Raw genomic sequence first — 15793 nt, forward strand, 5'->3', positions numbered from 1 at the left:
CACTTTAGTAATTTGGCCTCAATTCCGATTTATTTTTGCGCTGTAAAGCAAGTTTCAACAGCTGCTCTTAAACTCCCACTCTGCCGCTCTCTCTCTCTCTCTCCCACGCTCTCTTCAGCGCTTAGAGCTACGTGCTTTGACTCACGTCAGTTTGCAATCAAGTCGCAAAAAGGAACAACAAATTCCACAACAGCGTTTTTCAAAATTTCCGGCATTAAAAACTGACCGGCAGTTGAGTCAGGAAGCGCTGTTAAATAAATGTTAATGTTGCCTTAACAGCTCAGCTGTTGCTTAACCGACAGGACTTTCACTTTCCTTTAGCTCGCTGTTAAGTGTAACATAATTCTGGCACAACAGCTGTTAGTTATGCTGCAAATCAAGCCCAGCTTACATACTGCGCTCTCAGAGAGCGACAAAGCTTTCACATGCAGCTTTGCGCTTTCAGCAGCTGCTTGGCTCAGCCGGAATTCAGTGGCCAAACAAAACGCGTGCGGTGAACAACAAAGCGGCTGTGTGCATTGTATATGTATATATATATATATTTATATATATTTACCGTTAGTAGATTTCAATTATTTGAATTTGAAAATCAAACGTTACTGTTATTTTGTGAGAAGCCATGGCAAATTGGAATGCGCTGCTGTTGAACGTAAGTTTGAAAATAACTGAAAATTGTGCATTTCACTTGACGGTTTTTGTTGACCCGCTCAATTAACATGGCCAAAGCAAAAGTCGCACGCTGACACAATTTCCGTGTGGCGCGAAAGTCGCACCAAAAAGAAAAGTGTCCAACGGCGTGACTGGAATTATCAATGACGGGAATTCTCTTTAAATTCTCTCCCTCTCTCTGTCTGTCTGTTCGACTTATCGACACATTTTAAAACGATGTCGTGCCAAATTTGTAAACTTCTTTTGTTTGTTTGTCTTTTTATCTGTTTGCTCTCTTTGAGAGACCTTGAAATTGTGCTCGTTGCCCAATTTTGAATTGATCTTTGATCACAGCAGCTTTTCCGCTTCACGCGCTCTCCCGCTCTCTCTGGCGCTTACTCTCTTTGCTGTTAGTTGAGCAATTTAAGAGTCAACCAAATGTGTCATAATCTTTAAGCAAAGCACTTGTTGTGGTAATTGTTGTTGTTGTTTCTGCTGTTTTTGCTCTTGCATAACGATGGCAATAACCGTTGTTGTTGTTGTTGTTGTTGTTGTAATTGTTGCTATTGCTTTTACTTGGCTTAAACTTTTGCAAGACTTCAAGTTGTTCATTTATTTGAATGCTTATTTTAGTTTTGACACACTGAACTAATGAGCCGATTTTATTTTGGATTTTTCTTTCCATGCATTTTTCCATTTTTTTTAAATTAACAACAACTTTTTATATATTTTTGTGCATACAATAAATAGTTTTTAAGCTTTTCAAAAACTAGTTTACATCATTACATTTTTTTAATTTTAAGTTTTAGTTTTCCTTAAATAATTTTTTTTTCATTAATTTAATAAAATTTTAATTTTTTCAGCTCATTCTGCTAATTTTTGCGTTTGTCGCACACACATCAAGCACAGTTCAGCCAAAAGCACCCAATTTCCAATATTTTGAGAGGTAATTTTTTTTAATTTTAAATAAATATCTCGCATCTTATTGTAATAAAATATTATTTCTTAAACAGGCCCAAATATCGTTATCCATACTATGATGAAAATGGCAAAGGAAAACTGCTTTATGGCTATGGCGGACCTGAATTATATCAATACAAAACCTACACTCCGCTGGAAGGCATACATTAATCTAAGTTTACATGTTAATTAAATTATGTTTTTTAATTTATGTATTTTATGTTGACCTGGGTAAAATGAACAAAGTGGCCAGTGCTATTTTTAAGTTGAATTACTAGTTACCTATATCAAATAATACTAATTACAAACATCTTATAGCTGAATGCATTTTTCAAATAAAATAAATGCGCGCCAAGCGGCACGTTTAATACTAATAAATGTCGACAGATGGCGCTGCAGTAGCCATGTTGTTTTTCTACGTGACTGCTTGTGTTAATTGTGAATGGCAGTTGGCAAAGTAATAGAAGAAGAAGAAGCTGAGCAGACAGACGCAAAGCATTTTTTGCAGTTTTTACAATTTTAGCTGCAAAATCAAAAAATTTAATTTATATTAGTTTATAAAATGTCACGTAAGGAAGCGCTGTCACAGTTTATCAATCAAATACACGGTCGTCCAGTTGCCGTAAAGCTGAATAACGGCGTGGATTATCGAGGTAAGCATAACAGTGAGTCAAATAATTTATGAGACAAACCAATAAATGCACGTATTTGATTTGGCTAGATAATAAAAGTTTAACTTGGGTTTAAAGCTATTTATGATAATAGTAATGATATTCATTGAATTTAATTATATTTTTAAAATATTACACAAATATGTGAGCTTGTTTCTTTGTCAACAAAATTACATAACACACTGTAAGTTTGCCGGCAATGCAACAAATACAATTTTGATATCATTTTAATTTTATTTTTATAGGTGTTTTAGCCTGTTTGGATGGTTATATGAATATCGCGCTGGATCAGACAGAAGAATATGTTAATGGACAGCTGAAAAACAAATATGGCGATGCATTTATACGCGGCAACAATGTGCTCTACATATCCACCCAAAAACGTCGAGTTTAGTACTTAAGTTTATTCCATAAATACACAAACTCCACCTTATTATAAATATTGTTAAATTATTTAACTAGGCTTGTAATATCGATGGTATCGAATTTGTGGTACCAAAACTTCTCGAATGGCGGCTCCACCAGAGCCTAGAGCCGCAATTAAACGCTCGCCCCGCCGTCCAAATTTTCGTTCATATGTTGGCCGCCAGGCGCGTCCAAAATGTGGATCGAAGGGAATTTCGCTGGGTTGCTGGAAAGGAGAATTTCCAAAGAACAAACGCTCTATATAATCCAAAACGGCTTTCTTTTTCTGAAAGTGTTCCAGTAGGGGATTTGCTTGAGCTGCGGTGCGTGGATCCTGAGATGCCAGATTCTTAAAGTATTCAAAATTCACCAAATCGACGTTGGAAAAATCGAAGGCCTCGTAAAGCGTCGCTTGCATCGCCGGCAGCTGCAGACACTGAAAATAGGTGGGATGTCACCGTGGAGCTTAAGTGGATTGTATGTTGTAAATTCTAAATGGTGTATTGTGAAAGTTGGAAATGTAAAAAGTGGATGGGGGATGGTGGATCACTGTTAAGAAATTGTGAATTGTAAAATGTGGATAGTATCAGATGGTTTGTGGATGGTAGATCACTGTTAATTAACTGTGGATTGTAAAACTTGGATTGTAGAAGTTTGGGATTGGGGACTAGTGCAAGGTGGATTGTGAATGGTGAATCACTGTCAACTGTCAGATGTGAATGGTGAATAACATTCAACTAATTCCGAATTTTAAACAGTGGATTGTGGATGGTAAATGGTGCGTTAATTGCACACTTACCACTAAAGCGACTGCAATTAAGACGTATTTGCCCATTGCAACTGCTGCGATTTAAGTTAATTGTTGTCCACTCCGATTTTCGACTTTACACTGGCTAAAAAAAAGCACCTCACGCTTCCTCACACGAAATTCAACTGATTTGAATAAATTCGGCCAAACTGCATGATGACAAAGTCAACAAACAAATAAAATAAAAAAAATAAATGGACACTGTCCAACGGATTTGCAATCTGTCTTCTGTTTTCTGTTTTCCACTCTTGTATTTTGTTGTAATCATTGCTTAAATTACTCAATCTTCCCGCTGTCTGTCTGTCGGTCCGACCAAGCAACCAAATGTAACACGCACACAATACACCCGACTAATTAATTGTTATGCATGTCGCATCGGGTGCCCGAAACTCAATCAAAAGTCCCACTGTGCGACGCGACGCTACGCTGCTGTGACAACTTCCGTCCCCACCCCCTCCCCGCCCACTTACCCAAGTGGAGACTCGCTTTGTGTCGATAATCTCATTTGTGTACTCCAGGCAACAGGTATTTGAGTTTTGTCACCTTGTTTGTAACAATTAAGCTATAAAAAATATAAATATCAAATTAAAATTATTAGTTAATATTTTCTTACATACAATTATTAAACAATACTTTAACAGCTCATTGAAAAAATTATTAGCTGACCATTAAAAATTTACTTAAAAACAGGGAATCAAACCGAAACAAATATAGGTTACGGTTTCGGTTCCGGTGCGGCCCGAAATAACTGTTTCGGTAAAAGGTTCTATTTCAGTTTTTTTCTCTCGGTTCCGGTATCAGTACCGGTACGTAACGGTACAGCAAAAATTGTAAGATGTCGTTTTATAAAAAATATGACATCGAAATAAACAGACCTGCGGACACTAATTTAAAAATATTTGAATGCAGAATGTATTTTATTTAGAGGGCAAGTCATGATCAAATTGGCATTCCGCTTGAAAATCGGTTCAGTTGTGATCAAGTTATGACAGTTTGAAGTTGGTCAGACTTCGGATTTAACCACTTTACAAGTCAAAATTTGTATCCAATTTGGCATGATTTTTTACAAAAAAATGAAAAGTCTCAGAATCAAGTTTAAAGTGTTGTTTTATACTAATTACGATATAAGGAGTTGCTTAAAAGTGAAAACTTAAGATTTAAAATTTTGAGTTTTCGAAATTTCAAAGGGGGGACCCTTACCATCGGAATCGAATCTTGGTCGAAAATAATTAAATTTTCTAATTGAACAAAAATTGAATACAGAATGAATTTAGAGGCCAAATCATGATCAAAATGACATTCCGTTTGAAAATCTAGTCAGTTTTGATCAAGTTATGACAGTTGGAAGTTGGACAACTCTTTGACCTAGCAACTTTACCACAACCGTACCGTTACAAACATTTTGGTATTTGGTTCTTGACAGAGAATTTTCATTCGGTAATGGATTCAGTTCCGGTACTTTAAATGAAACGGTTAGTATCGGTTAACGGTTCCGGTACTGGTTCCGGTGCTATTCCCTGCTTAAAATTATTGGACTATTATTTTTTTTTTTATAAAAAATAAATGCACTTACAAAAATATCAACAATATTTACATATTTATTTCTTGATACTTTGGTAATTGCATTTATATTTGATTGTAAAAATTGAAGAAAATAAAAAATTATTTAATATTTTATGATTTTCAGAAATTAATTTCATTTAAAACATAAATTTTTATATTCTACAAAACATCTTAATACTTTTATTTTGTAAGGTAATCAAACCTTACTTGCTTGTCCTAATGAATCTACCTTGTTTAATTTAAACACATTTTTATTTAAAAATCATAGTTTAACTGCTATTTTAAATATTTTTAAAAGTTTAAAAATTGAAAAATAAACAGTTTCCATATGTTTTCTATAATATTTGAAAACATGTGTAAGATTCGAAATTAAGTTAATTTAATTGTAAAAATTGATAAATAACTTAATTTCCATTTTTTATACTATGATTTTTAAATTAATATTCAAAACCCAAAGTTAATTTAATTTAAAAAAGGTAAATATATAATTTCATTTCTTCAAAATATCTCAAGATGTTTTTCTGTAAGAGTATCAAAACTTGCGCTTACTTTGCTGGCTTCTCCTAAAATATCTTCTTTGTTTCAGTCTGCAACAAAAAAGTGTCTGCATATTTCCATGTATTTAATTTATTTAAAATAAATTTTTCGTTGCGATTTCAAACTTTAAGCTAAATTTCAAATAAAGCGCGTAACATAATTTAAAAAAATAGAATGTTTATAATGTTGCTTTAATCATAGAGTGTTTTGTGTACTGCTTTTTTTTTTGGGGAGTGTGTGACGTTGTGTGTGGCCTGACTATTTTATTATATATAAAATCACATTGCTATTTTTTTTATAATATGCATGATAATGTGCAAAAGTGAATTTATGCCAACTTGAATTTGCTCTTAATTAATATACCGAATATTCAATTGCAACAAAAGAAACTGTTGGATTACAACTTGGAAAACAAATAAGGGGAGATTTCAAAAGGCTTATTTTTAATTGGCCCACTGCAGCAATTGCTTGACATCTGGATCATCTGAAAAGGGAGACAGTAAATTGAGTTAGATGGGAAATGATAGTGTATAAATTGTAGAGTATTCACCATCGTCTGCCATGGCAGCTGTCGTTGCAGGTGGCGCCTTTTTCTTTTCCTTAGCCTTTTCGGGCAAATCTTCGGAAGGTGCCTCTGGCAACGTTGGCGTTGGCTCCGGTATACCAATAATTTCCTTATCAAAGTTCTCCTGCTCCAGTTCATCGAGTTCCCGCTCCAGATCCTCATCATCAAGATCGGCGCCAAAGGCAACCGGATTCGAAATGGCATCGGAAATTTCCTTGGCCACATCTTGTTGCTCGGCAATGTCATCCATCATGTCATGCACCTTGTCCACATCCCTATAAAGTGATTCGTTAGTATATATAATATATGGTTAGGGTAGCTGTTAACTCACATGTGTTGATGAGCATGTTTCAGTGCATCGGCTGCATTCTTCATTGTGGTCAAGACGGCAGTGTTCGTATTGGCGCTCTCCAATGCCTCACGTTGCATCTCGATTGTGGAGAGTGTGCCATCGATTTGTTGCAGCTGCTTCTCCAGTCGCTTCTTCTTTTTTAACGCTTGCAAAGCCACTGAAAAAAGAAGCCACAAAATTAGCAAATTTTTATTCAAGATAAAATTAAAGTAAACAAAACGATTCGAAAATGTGATGACTAATTTTGTTATCTCGCCCAATTCAACAATGATTGTTTATTTAGTCTAAAAAAAAATTAATAAACCATATATTTTAACTTTAAATTAGATTAAAAATTGACTGTTTAAGATTACGCTTTGATTTTTTAAGATTTAATGACGAATTTTGTTTTATCGTCCAATTCAGCTAAGATTATTTAATTCTTAGAGTAAAAATACAGAAAAAAATATAAAAAGAAGTGTATAAATCATTAGTTTCAATTTTTAGCTTGATTAAAAGTAGTCAGAAAATATTAAGGTTTTATATTAACTAAATAATAAATTTAAAAATAGATTTCGCTATGATTTTTTTAAAAATGATTAATGACTAGTTTTCTTTTTTCGTCAATTGAATTATGATTGTTCGCTTAATTGTGAATTCGTACAAACGAACTAAAAATTATAAAATTAATCGTAAATATTAATTAAGAAAAGGTTAAAATTGTTAATTTAAATTTCATGTATAAAATTAGATCAAAATTTAGATTGAGCTATGTTTGCAAGATTTGATGACACATTTTGTATTAATGACCAATTTAATTTAAATTATCTATTTGTAATAGAAAGAGAAAAATAAAAATATAATAAAAAATAAATAATTCTTTAATTTAAAAATAAATTGATTAAAAATTATAGTTAAACTGATTTGTTTATTTAATTACAAGATTTTATTACAAATTTTGTCATTTCGTCCATTAAATAATACATAAAATAAAAGAGTTAACTAAAAATGTTAAAATAAATCAAAAATTGGAGTTTAAAAAGTTTTAGAATTAATAGCATAACTTTCATACTTAAATTTGTTAATTAAATAATAAATTAACAAATAGATAAAGCTTTGATTTTTTTCAAATTTTTGTTGACAATTCAATTATGATTATTCATATATTTATTTATAAAATAAAGGCGTAAAGTAAAAATTCTACAAAATTAAATAAATCATAAATTTTAGTTTAACGAAGATTAAGAATTGATAGTTTACATTTCATGTTAATAGATAACAATTAAATTATAACAATTATATATAGTTTGTGCTATGATATTATTGCAAGATTTAAAGATTTGAAGATTGTAATGAATTGTTTATATTACGTTCTTATTATACGATTATGTTGTAGCGTGTTCCGGAAGATCCGTAATGGTAAGGCGTAAGAAAGGCGAAGAAATATACATACATATCATATATTTACTGGATGTTCTTTAACTCTAGCAAAGGGTTAATACTTTTTTTCCATCTATTTATTTTATGACAACAAAAACAATAACAAAGCAACAGAAGAAATGAGTCATAATTTTTCAATCAACCCCCGGACTTGATAGTGTTGTTAGTGGACAGACTGACAGACAGACAGACTCACCACATACCTCTTTTGTTTTTGGATGCATTCTTTCGTGCTGTATTTAACTCCTCCTCAATTTTGGACTCGAGAAATTCTTGTTTCTTTATCAGCATATTTTCCGTCTCTCGCAACTTTTGTATCGCCTCTCCCGTCGTCGGCGCCACCTCCTTCTTGCCACCAAACATTTTGCCAAAGAAACTCATTTTGTTTACTTGCTTTTACGCTTTTCCTTCCCTCTATTAACGCAAATTATAATTAATTAAAGTTCTACTAATTGCGTTTTTCTTTTCACAGCGAAGTCTGGTGTTTTGTCTGCCGAGAGTGCGTCATCGTGTTATCGAAAAAGTATCGTTTGCAACCAATCAATAATCGGGTTGAGCAACTAGTGCTGCCAACTTTTTTGAGAAAAAAATAGATGGTTTAGGCTGGAAAGCATCGGAAAATAGCTGAAATTGCAATGCAAAATAGTTAAGAACCCACCTTTACAAAATCAACATTCTATTGTAGCAGCCTCTGCATTAGCCACTTTTTTGATTTCAAATTTTCTATGCAAGTAACTAGTATTATTTTTTTAATTTTAATTCCGTTTGTCCATAAAATTGGAGAGAAAAGCAGAAAACCAATTTCTGCGAAAACAAAATTATTAAACTTAAACGAATTGCAAGATGGCAAAAAACAATCAGAAGTCTGCAAAATGTTTAATATACATAAGTCCACTTTAACAAGAATTAAAAACAAATAAAACTTCTCAGCTTTCGCAATTAATTATTAATTCGGATTCAATTTCGTAGATGCCTCCTTCTCCCTGTTACATATGTACATTTAAACGAACACAATACACGCTTTTATTTATTTATTAAGTAACGGGTATAAAAATAGGGTGAATTAAATAAAAATGTAATTAAAATATTTAAATTTAATTTTTGAATTGCTCGCGCGCTGCCGTTTTTTATTAAGGAAAGGTTACCAGAAAGGTTTTTAAGGCTACCGCACCGATGTTGAGTTCATGGCTGCCATTTTGTAGTTTGAATCACAATTTTAGCTATTTTTCGGATTCTTTCCAGCCAGAAACAGCTATTTTTCGTTCAAAAGGTTGACAGCATTCATTGTCAGCCCTACAGGCTGCAGGGTGAATAAAAACAAGCGATATACATGCAGCCCTGACGTACGATTAATGTCTCGCCAGCCCTGCACTGTTTGCCAAATGCCGAATTAAAAACAAAACATAAAAAATGGCAAATCGCACAGTGAAAGAGGCGAAAAACGTGCATGGAACGAATCCGCAATATCTGATTGAGAAGATCATTCGCTCTCGCATCTATGACTCCAAATACTGGAAGGAACAGTGCTTCGCCCTCACCGCCGAGCTGCTCGTGGACAAGGCGATGGAGCTGCGTTTTGTCGGCGGCGTCTACGGCGGAAATATTCGACCGACACAATTTCTGTGTCTCACATTGAAGATGCTGCAGATTCAGCCGGAGAAGGACATTGTGGTGGAGTTCATCAAGAACGAGGAGTTCAAGTATGTGCGTGCGTTGGGAGCATTCTATTTGAGACTCACTGGAGCTGCCATCGATTGCTATAAATATCTGGAACCGCTCTATATAGACAATCGCAAGTTGCGTCGCCAGAATCGGGCGGGACAGTTCGAGATCGTCTATATGGATGAGTATATAGATGAATTGTTGCGCAATGATCGTGTGTGCGATATCATTTTACCGCGCATACAAAAACGCGCTATTCTGGAGGAAAATAACGAGCTGGAGCCGAAAGTGTCGGTGCTTGACGAAGATCTGGACGATGAGGTGCCCAGCGAGGATGAAGCTAAGGATGCGGAAGACCAGGACTCCAATCGCCAGAAGAACAACTCAACGGGGGCAGTGAGAAGACCACGACGCGGACGCTCCAAGTCCAAGTCACATAGTCGAGAGCGGGACAGAGATCGACGCACTGCAGCCAGTGGTAATGCACGCTCCCGGGATTACTATGATGACCTGGAGGAGTACGACAGACAGCGGAATCGGGTGCGCAACAGGGACACCCAAAATCACAGCAATAACTATAATGATGAACACGATCGACGGCAATCTGGACGCAATGAGAACCGACAGGAACGAGAACGCGATCGACGTGATCGGGAACGGGATCGTGAAAGGGAACGGGAACGTGAGCGACATGGTGACAGAGAGCGTGAACGAGAACGTGAGCGGGAAAAGGAACGGGAACGAGATCGTGGCAGCCGCTATGAGAACCGGGAGCGAGATTCACGCTCTGAGCGTGAACGCCGACGTTACTAAAAATTTACTTTTAGTTGAATTTTTGTAAACCTAAAGTAACATTTTTACAATTTTAATGAAAGAAAACGTAGACACAACAATAATAAACAATTCAAAATCAATAGCGGGCGTTTAATTAAAATATCTAATTTAACAGACATGTATACTAACACAATGTTACTGTCTGTTTCACATTACAGTTGCTGCTTTTCTCAAAATTGCATGATAAACAAAAACATCTGTTGCTTCAGTGTTAATATTTGTATTAAATTAGAGTTGATTCTTTGCCAACAATGTAACAATTTTAAAAATAAACTGTATACTATAAAAAGAGCGAAAAAACAAGCGATACATGATTTAAAATTAATTAACAACGCTGCTCACTCTTTAACATGAATGTAAATTAACAAACAGATAGCAATATTGTACTCAAAATGGCATTGTAAACAAAAGCAACAGTTGCTTCAGTGCATAAATTTGGATTAAATTTGAGTGCAATCTTGACAAACATTAATGATAACAATTAAAAAACAAAAAAAATTATGATAAAACAACTGTAGATAGACCGGTAAAATCAAGCGATAAATGAAGAAAACATTGGCGCTCAATTTACTGGCTAACATAAATGTTAGTTAACATTTGTTAACACAACAGTGAGAGAGAGCAATGTTATGCTCAAAATGGCATGGTAAACAAAAACAGCTGTTGCTGCGTTGCAAAGCTTTGATGTTTAGAAAGTGTAATAAAAAAAGCGCTGAAAAGTTAATGTGCACTCGTGAGCCAATTGTTATTAACTAACCAGAGTATAAACACAATACAGTGCACAAGTATTAATAAGCTTCATTGCACCAACACACACGCACGCACTCACTCTCGCACACACATACAGTGCATATAAAAAGTAAACGCGTCAGCGTTAAAAATTCTATAAAGAGAGCGTGAAATTTTTGTTTTTAGTGACTGTGTTGAGCTCGACGCGCACAGACTATGCGATAAAAAGAATTAGAATCGTTTGTCGATTTGTTGAGTTATATACAACGCATAATGAGTTGCTAGTTTCTTTGTCAAACTGTTCTAATATTTAAAAAACAATAACGATGACATTGCTGAGGCGATCGGATCAAGAGCGTTTGGTGAGCGAGACACAGGAGGAGGAGGCTGGGCCACGCCTACGCGATGCCGCCCACACGGACTCGGATATCGAGGCTCCTTTGGAAGATAACGAATCGGGTTTAGGCGCTGCAAAGTGGTTCATACTGGAGCCTGCAGTTTTCCTTATATTCATGGCCCGCAGTTTAATCGGTGAATAAAAATTAATTATTAAATTATTTAATCATTAAATTATTTTTATCCAATTTTTTAGGGGCGGTATTACAAAATCAAATACTGTATCAGACCTGCGTCACTATCATGCACTACAATGAGACAGACTGTGAACCGTTGCTGGGCAACGATCGTGGTTCGGAAGCTACAAAAGTGAGTATAATTATACAGATATATACTATATATTCATACTTAAGTTTATTGCATGCTTTAGTGTTATATATATGATGTTAAATCACTGCGAAGGGCGTTCATAATGCCAAACGCTTTTCATTCATATCGAATTCGAATTCTGCACTAAATTCAAACTTATCTTACTATTCCTCCAGCTACAGTGTGTCAAGTAATTCTTTTGACAAAGTATTAAAATCACATGTTTGTGATTGTGATAGAAATAAGTATTTTATTGTCTACTTTGGACACCACTGTTTTAGAACATGTTAAAAAAAGAATCTTGGATCCTTTGGGTTTAAATATTTTGCAAATTAATAACAAAATCTCAAAAGATTTCGTAGTTAAAAAACGAACTTGACTTACTGCATTTAATTTTGCAAAATACAAATATATCTATTGCTTATTGTTCTTAGACAAAGTAAAATAAATGATATGAAGAGTTTGTGAATTTATTCCTAAGTACAAGAATTACTTGACTTACTGTATGTATATAGCCTTATTTTAATGTGTAATTAAATTTTTGTAAGCGATTAAATTAAAGTAGTACTGCTAATCAAAGCAACAAAACTACGTATTTAACTAAGTATTGTCTTAGTTGGTAGATAAGAATAATCAAACATTAGGGGGCTGTGTAGTATAATTTAAAAGTAGCACACTTCCATTGTACGCGCTTTTCTTATCAGTCCAAAAAGTAATGCAAATATTTTTATGACTAATGAACTTATCACAAATATCGATCAAGGGAATTTCAAGTTTACAAGTACTTAATGAAAATTGATGAATCATTGTGTGTGCATGTCTAAAATAATAATAACAATTCAAAACAGTTGTTCCACTCTTTGATAAAATTATTAATGAACAATAAAATGCGATTTACAGAAACTAGAAGTCAAAGTACAGGAATATTCGGCCAATATAACAATGGCAATTTCTCTACTGGAGAGTATAATTCCCGCATTTGTAAGCCTCTTTATTGGACCATGGTCGGATAAGTTTGGTCGAAGACCGATCCTGCTAACGGTGTTTACAGGTAAGCTTAACCCTTAACTTTAAACTGAATTGTATTTTAGATTCCCTTCCCTATACGAATTTAGAGAATATTAAGGGAAATAAATTAGAAACACAAGGCTTGAAAACTCGTAAATTAGAAAAAAAAAAAAATACTTAAACTTAAAAAAGTACTTTAAAAAACGACTCAGCTGAAAAATATAGTAATTTGTAGTTTATCGGGAGTAAATGAATGAAGTTTATTGAAATGGATAAAAACTGTATAAGATTATTTGAATTTAAAATTAATCGGGACCGTAAAAACTATAGTTTCTAATATATAAATTGTAATAAAAACCATATTTATTAATTTTTATCAGATTATAAAAAAGTATTAAACAATTATTTAAAAATAAGGAATTATGATTAAACTTAACTTATTTTATAAAAATTATGGAATAGCTCTTATTTTCAGTTTTTATCATCCAATTATTTATAATAGTTGAAAATTAAAAAAAAAAAAAAAGAAATCGAACAAATAAAATATTTAATCCTAATGCTAATGAACCTAATTGTATTTTTATTATTTTTGTTTAGTCTGAGCGTTTTTCTTCCCTTTATTGAATATAAGTTGTTTGTTTTAATTGTATACTTGGATTTTTATGCCTCTAATTTTCGTACAAGAATATTGAAAATTTGTTTTCTTTCTAGGCTATGTGGTAAGCTCAACGGTACTGATTGCCATCGCTGAGATAACGACGTTCAAGAACATCAGTCCCTGGTGGTATCTGCTGCCGTCGGTGCCGTCCATCTTAAGCGGTGGCACCTGTGCCTTAATCACCGGCATCTATTGCTACATCTCGGATGTGGCCAAGGAACGCAAACGTGCACTGCGGTTAGTTGATGCAATTGAGAGTGGAATCGAATGGAATGCTAATGAAACATTTATGTATTTTTAGCATGGTGCTTAACGAGGCTTCACTGTGCACCGGCATGATGGTGGGCAATGTGGCAAGTGGTTATATTTATGCGGCAACTGGTTCCGTTACGCTCTTTGGCATTGCTGGCGGCTTGATGATGATGGCGCTGTTCTACGTTTATTTCCTGGTGCCGGAGAGTCTGTCTCCCGAGAATATTCATCGAGGCTCTCGTGTGCGCGAATTCTTTCGCTTTAGCCTCGTCAAGGATCTGGTGCGCACTTGTTTCCTGCCACGTGCCAACTACGATCGTGCCATTATCTGGCTGACAATGGTGGCCTTAACCATTACGATCTTCAACATGGAGGGTGAGAACACGGTGAATGTGCTCTTCATGCGGGAACAGTTCGATTGGACCATCAAGGACATCAGTCAATTTAATGCCGCACGTATTGTCATCCAAATTGTGGGCAGTGTTGCCGGCATGATTGTGTTGCGTCGCCTCTTGAAGGTCTCCATCATCAGCATGGCTCTGCTCTCCCTTGCCGCCTGTGTCCTGGAGAGCACGGTGCGTGCTACCGCAAGACATTGGTGGGAAATGTATCTCGGCATGTCGCTGGGCATGATGCGTGGCGTCCTGGGACCCATGTGTCGGGCCATTCTCTCTCATGTGGCACCTGCCACAGATGTTGGTGAGTTGCAACAAGAAATATCTGTTGGTGGGACTCTTTTTATCCCTCTCCGAAAATATTTAAAGTATTAAACAGATCCCTTTAGGTAGATAAAAGCTGGGAATACTGATTGATTTTATTAATCAAGTACCTTTTAAGCTAAATTAATTTTTCTGAGCAATAAACAATTATTATTTTGTTAGTTAAATATTTAAGCAACCTTCAAGAACAGTTTTTAATTGGATATTTTCAAAGTTAACTTTAACTTCTATGCATTTTACGCTTAAATATCCTTTAAATAGTGTATATATGTCTAAATCGCTATAAATTTGAATTTATTATATCAAATTAATTAACTAATTCACTACCCCAATACAATTAGCGTATTTTTATTATAGAAAACCACTTTAAAAACTGTTTAAGAGAAAATCTTCGGAAATCTTTTCGGAAATCAATATTTATGTTATGTAAAAAACGAATTGTTTCTCTTTAAAACTTATTGAAATTTAAGTTTATTTTTCCAAATTAACTAACAATTTTACTACCACATTACATTAATCTTTTTTTTATTAAATAACACAACTTTTAAAACTCTTTAAGATATAATCTTCGGAATGCCAAAGATAACTTTATTTTTTTTGTTGATCAATATTTATATACTTTCAAAAATGACATGTTTATATATGGATAAACTGACTTTCTTGTCTAATTTCATTTACCATAAATAGGTAAAATCTTTGCTCTGACCACATCTATGGAAATGGTGTCTCCACTAGGAGCTGCTCCACTTTATACGGCTGTTTATAAAGCGACTGTCGCCACATATCCGGGCGCATTTAATTTTATTAGTGCCGGCGCGGCATTCATCTGTTACATTATGATGGCGTGAGTATTGCAATGATAACGATTCTCTGTAACTAAATGAATATTAAATAAATTTTATTTAAATTACAGCATCATCTTTGGCATACAAAAGTCAATGGGCAGCGCCAGCGTCTATAAGCAGATTGGAAGCTAACCTTATAGTGAATCTTCTTTTTGTATAGTTCAATTCTATCTAACTTAAAGACAATTAATGAACTCCACTTGTTGATGTGATGATTTTGACACTGTTTTGAATGAAGTTATTCATATTTTATATCTTAATATAAGTGTGTAAAAGTATATTACCATGGTATTTGTTGAACACAACCTTGTTTTGTAATTATTTGTGTAATTAAACTCGTAATTGTGATTGTATCAAAAGTGTAACTGCCGTTGATAACTGACAATATTAGAACCCTTAATGCTGAGACCAATAAATTGTGTATGTCAATTAATTTAAATTAAAATAAACTGT

General features: G+C 34.3%; 6 protein-coding genes across 7 annotated transcripts; 4 read left to right on the top strand and 2 right to left on the bottom strand.

Annotated features, from left to right (window-relative positions):
* Window positions 1-474: 474 nt before the first annotated feature.
* LOC117783353 lies at window positions 475-1986 on the top strand. Its single transcript, XM_034620730.1, has 3 exons — window positions 475-649; window positions 1512-1594; window positions 1662-1986. Exons 1-3 carry the CDS (start codon window positions 620-622, stop codon window positions 1777-1779), a joined length of 231 nt encoding a protein of 76 aa, XP_034476621.1. The 5' UTR covers window positions 475-619; the 3' UTR covers window positions 1780-1986.
* A 94-nt stretch (window positions 1987-2080) lies between these two features.
* On the top strand, window positions 2081-2715 carry LOC117783352 (U6 snRNA-associated Sm-like protein LSm6). Its single transcript, XM_034620729.1, has 2 exons — window positions 2081-2261; window positions 2525-2715. Exons 1-2 carry the CDS (start codon window positions 2171-2173, stop codon window positions 2671-2673), a joined length of 240 nt encoding a protein of 79 aa, XP_034476620.1. The 5' UTR covers window positions 2081-2170; the 3' UTR covers window positions 2674-2715.
* Window positions 2639-3944, bottom strand: LOC117783351. Its single transcript, XM_034620728.1, has 2 exons — window positions 3484-3944; window positions 2639-3120 (listed from the first exon to the last, which is right to left on the bottom strand). Exons 1-2 carry the CDS (start codon window positions 3517-3519, stop codon window positions 2734-2736), a joined length of 423 nt encoding a protein of 140 aa, XP_034476619.1. The 5' UTR covers window positions 3520-3944; the 3' UTR covers window positions 2639-2733.
* Window positions 3945-5773: 1829 nt separating this feature from the next.
* LOC117783350 (charged multivesicular body protein 4b) lies at window positions 5774-8461 on the bottom strand. Its single transcript, XM_034620727.1, has 4 exons — window positions 8132-8461; window positions 6489-6666; window positions 6143-6432; window positions 5774-6076 (listed from the first exon to the last, which is right to left on the bottom strand). Exons 1-4 carry the CDS (start codon window positions 8307-8309, stop codon window positions 6036-6038), a joined length of 687 nt encoding a protein of 228 aa, XP_034476618.1. The 5' UTR covers window positions 8310-8461; the 3' UTR covers window positions 5774-6035.
* Window positions 8462-9296: 835 nt separating this feature from the next.
* Window positions 9297-10405, top strand: LOC117783362 (pre-mRNA-splicing factor 38). The gene has a single exon (XM_034620740.1). It carries the CDS (start codon window positions 9339-9341, stop codon window positions 10401-10403), a length of 1065 nt encoding a protein of 354 aa, XP_034476631.1. The 5' UTR covers window positions 9297-9338; the 3' UTR covers window positions 10404-10405.
* A 784-nt stretch (window positions 10406-11189) lies between these two features.
* On the top strand, window positions 11190-15785 carry LOC117784147 (proton-coupled folate transporter). 2 transcript variants are annotated; one of them, XM_034621803.1, is made up of 7 exons: window positions 11190-11684; window positions 11746-11858; window positions 12759-12909; window positions 13578-13761; window positions 13826-14475; window positions 15183-15339; window positions 15409-15785. In XM_034621803.1, the coding sequence occupies exons 1-7, from the start codon at window positions 11480-11482 to the stop codon at window positions 15470-15472; spliced, it is 1524 nt and encodes a 507-aa protein (XP_034477694.1). In that variant the 5' UTR covers window positions 11190-11479; the 3' UTR covers window positions 15473-15785. The 2 variants fall into 2 exon arrangements, with proteins under 2 accessions (XP_034477694.1, XP_034477695.1); XM_034621804.1 differs by lacking the exon at window positions 11190-11684 and having other exon boundaries at window positions 11746-11862; window positions 15409-15551.
* The last annotated feature ends 8 nt before the right edge of the window (window positions 15786-15793 follow it).

This window comes from Drosophila innubila (assembly GCF_004354385.1).
Source record: "Drosophila innubila isolate TH190305 chromosome 2R unlocalized genomic scaffold, UK_Dinn_1.0 1_C_2R, whole genome shotgun sequence".
Lineage (NCBI taxonomy): Eukaryota > Metazoa > Arthropoda > Insecta > Diptera > Drosophilidae > Drosophila > Drosophila innubila.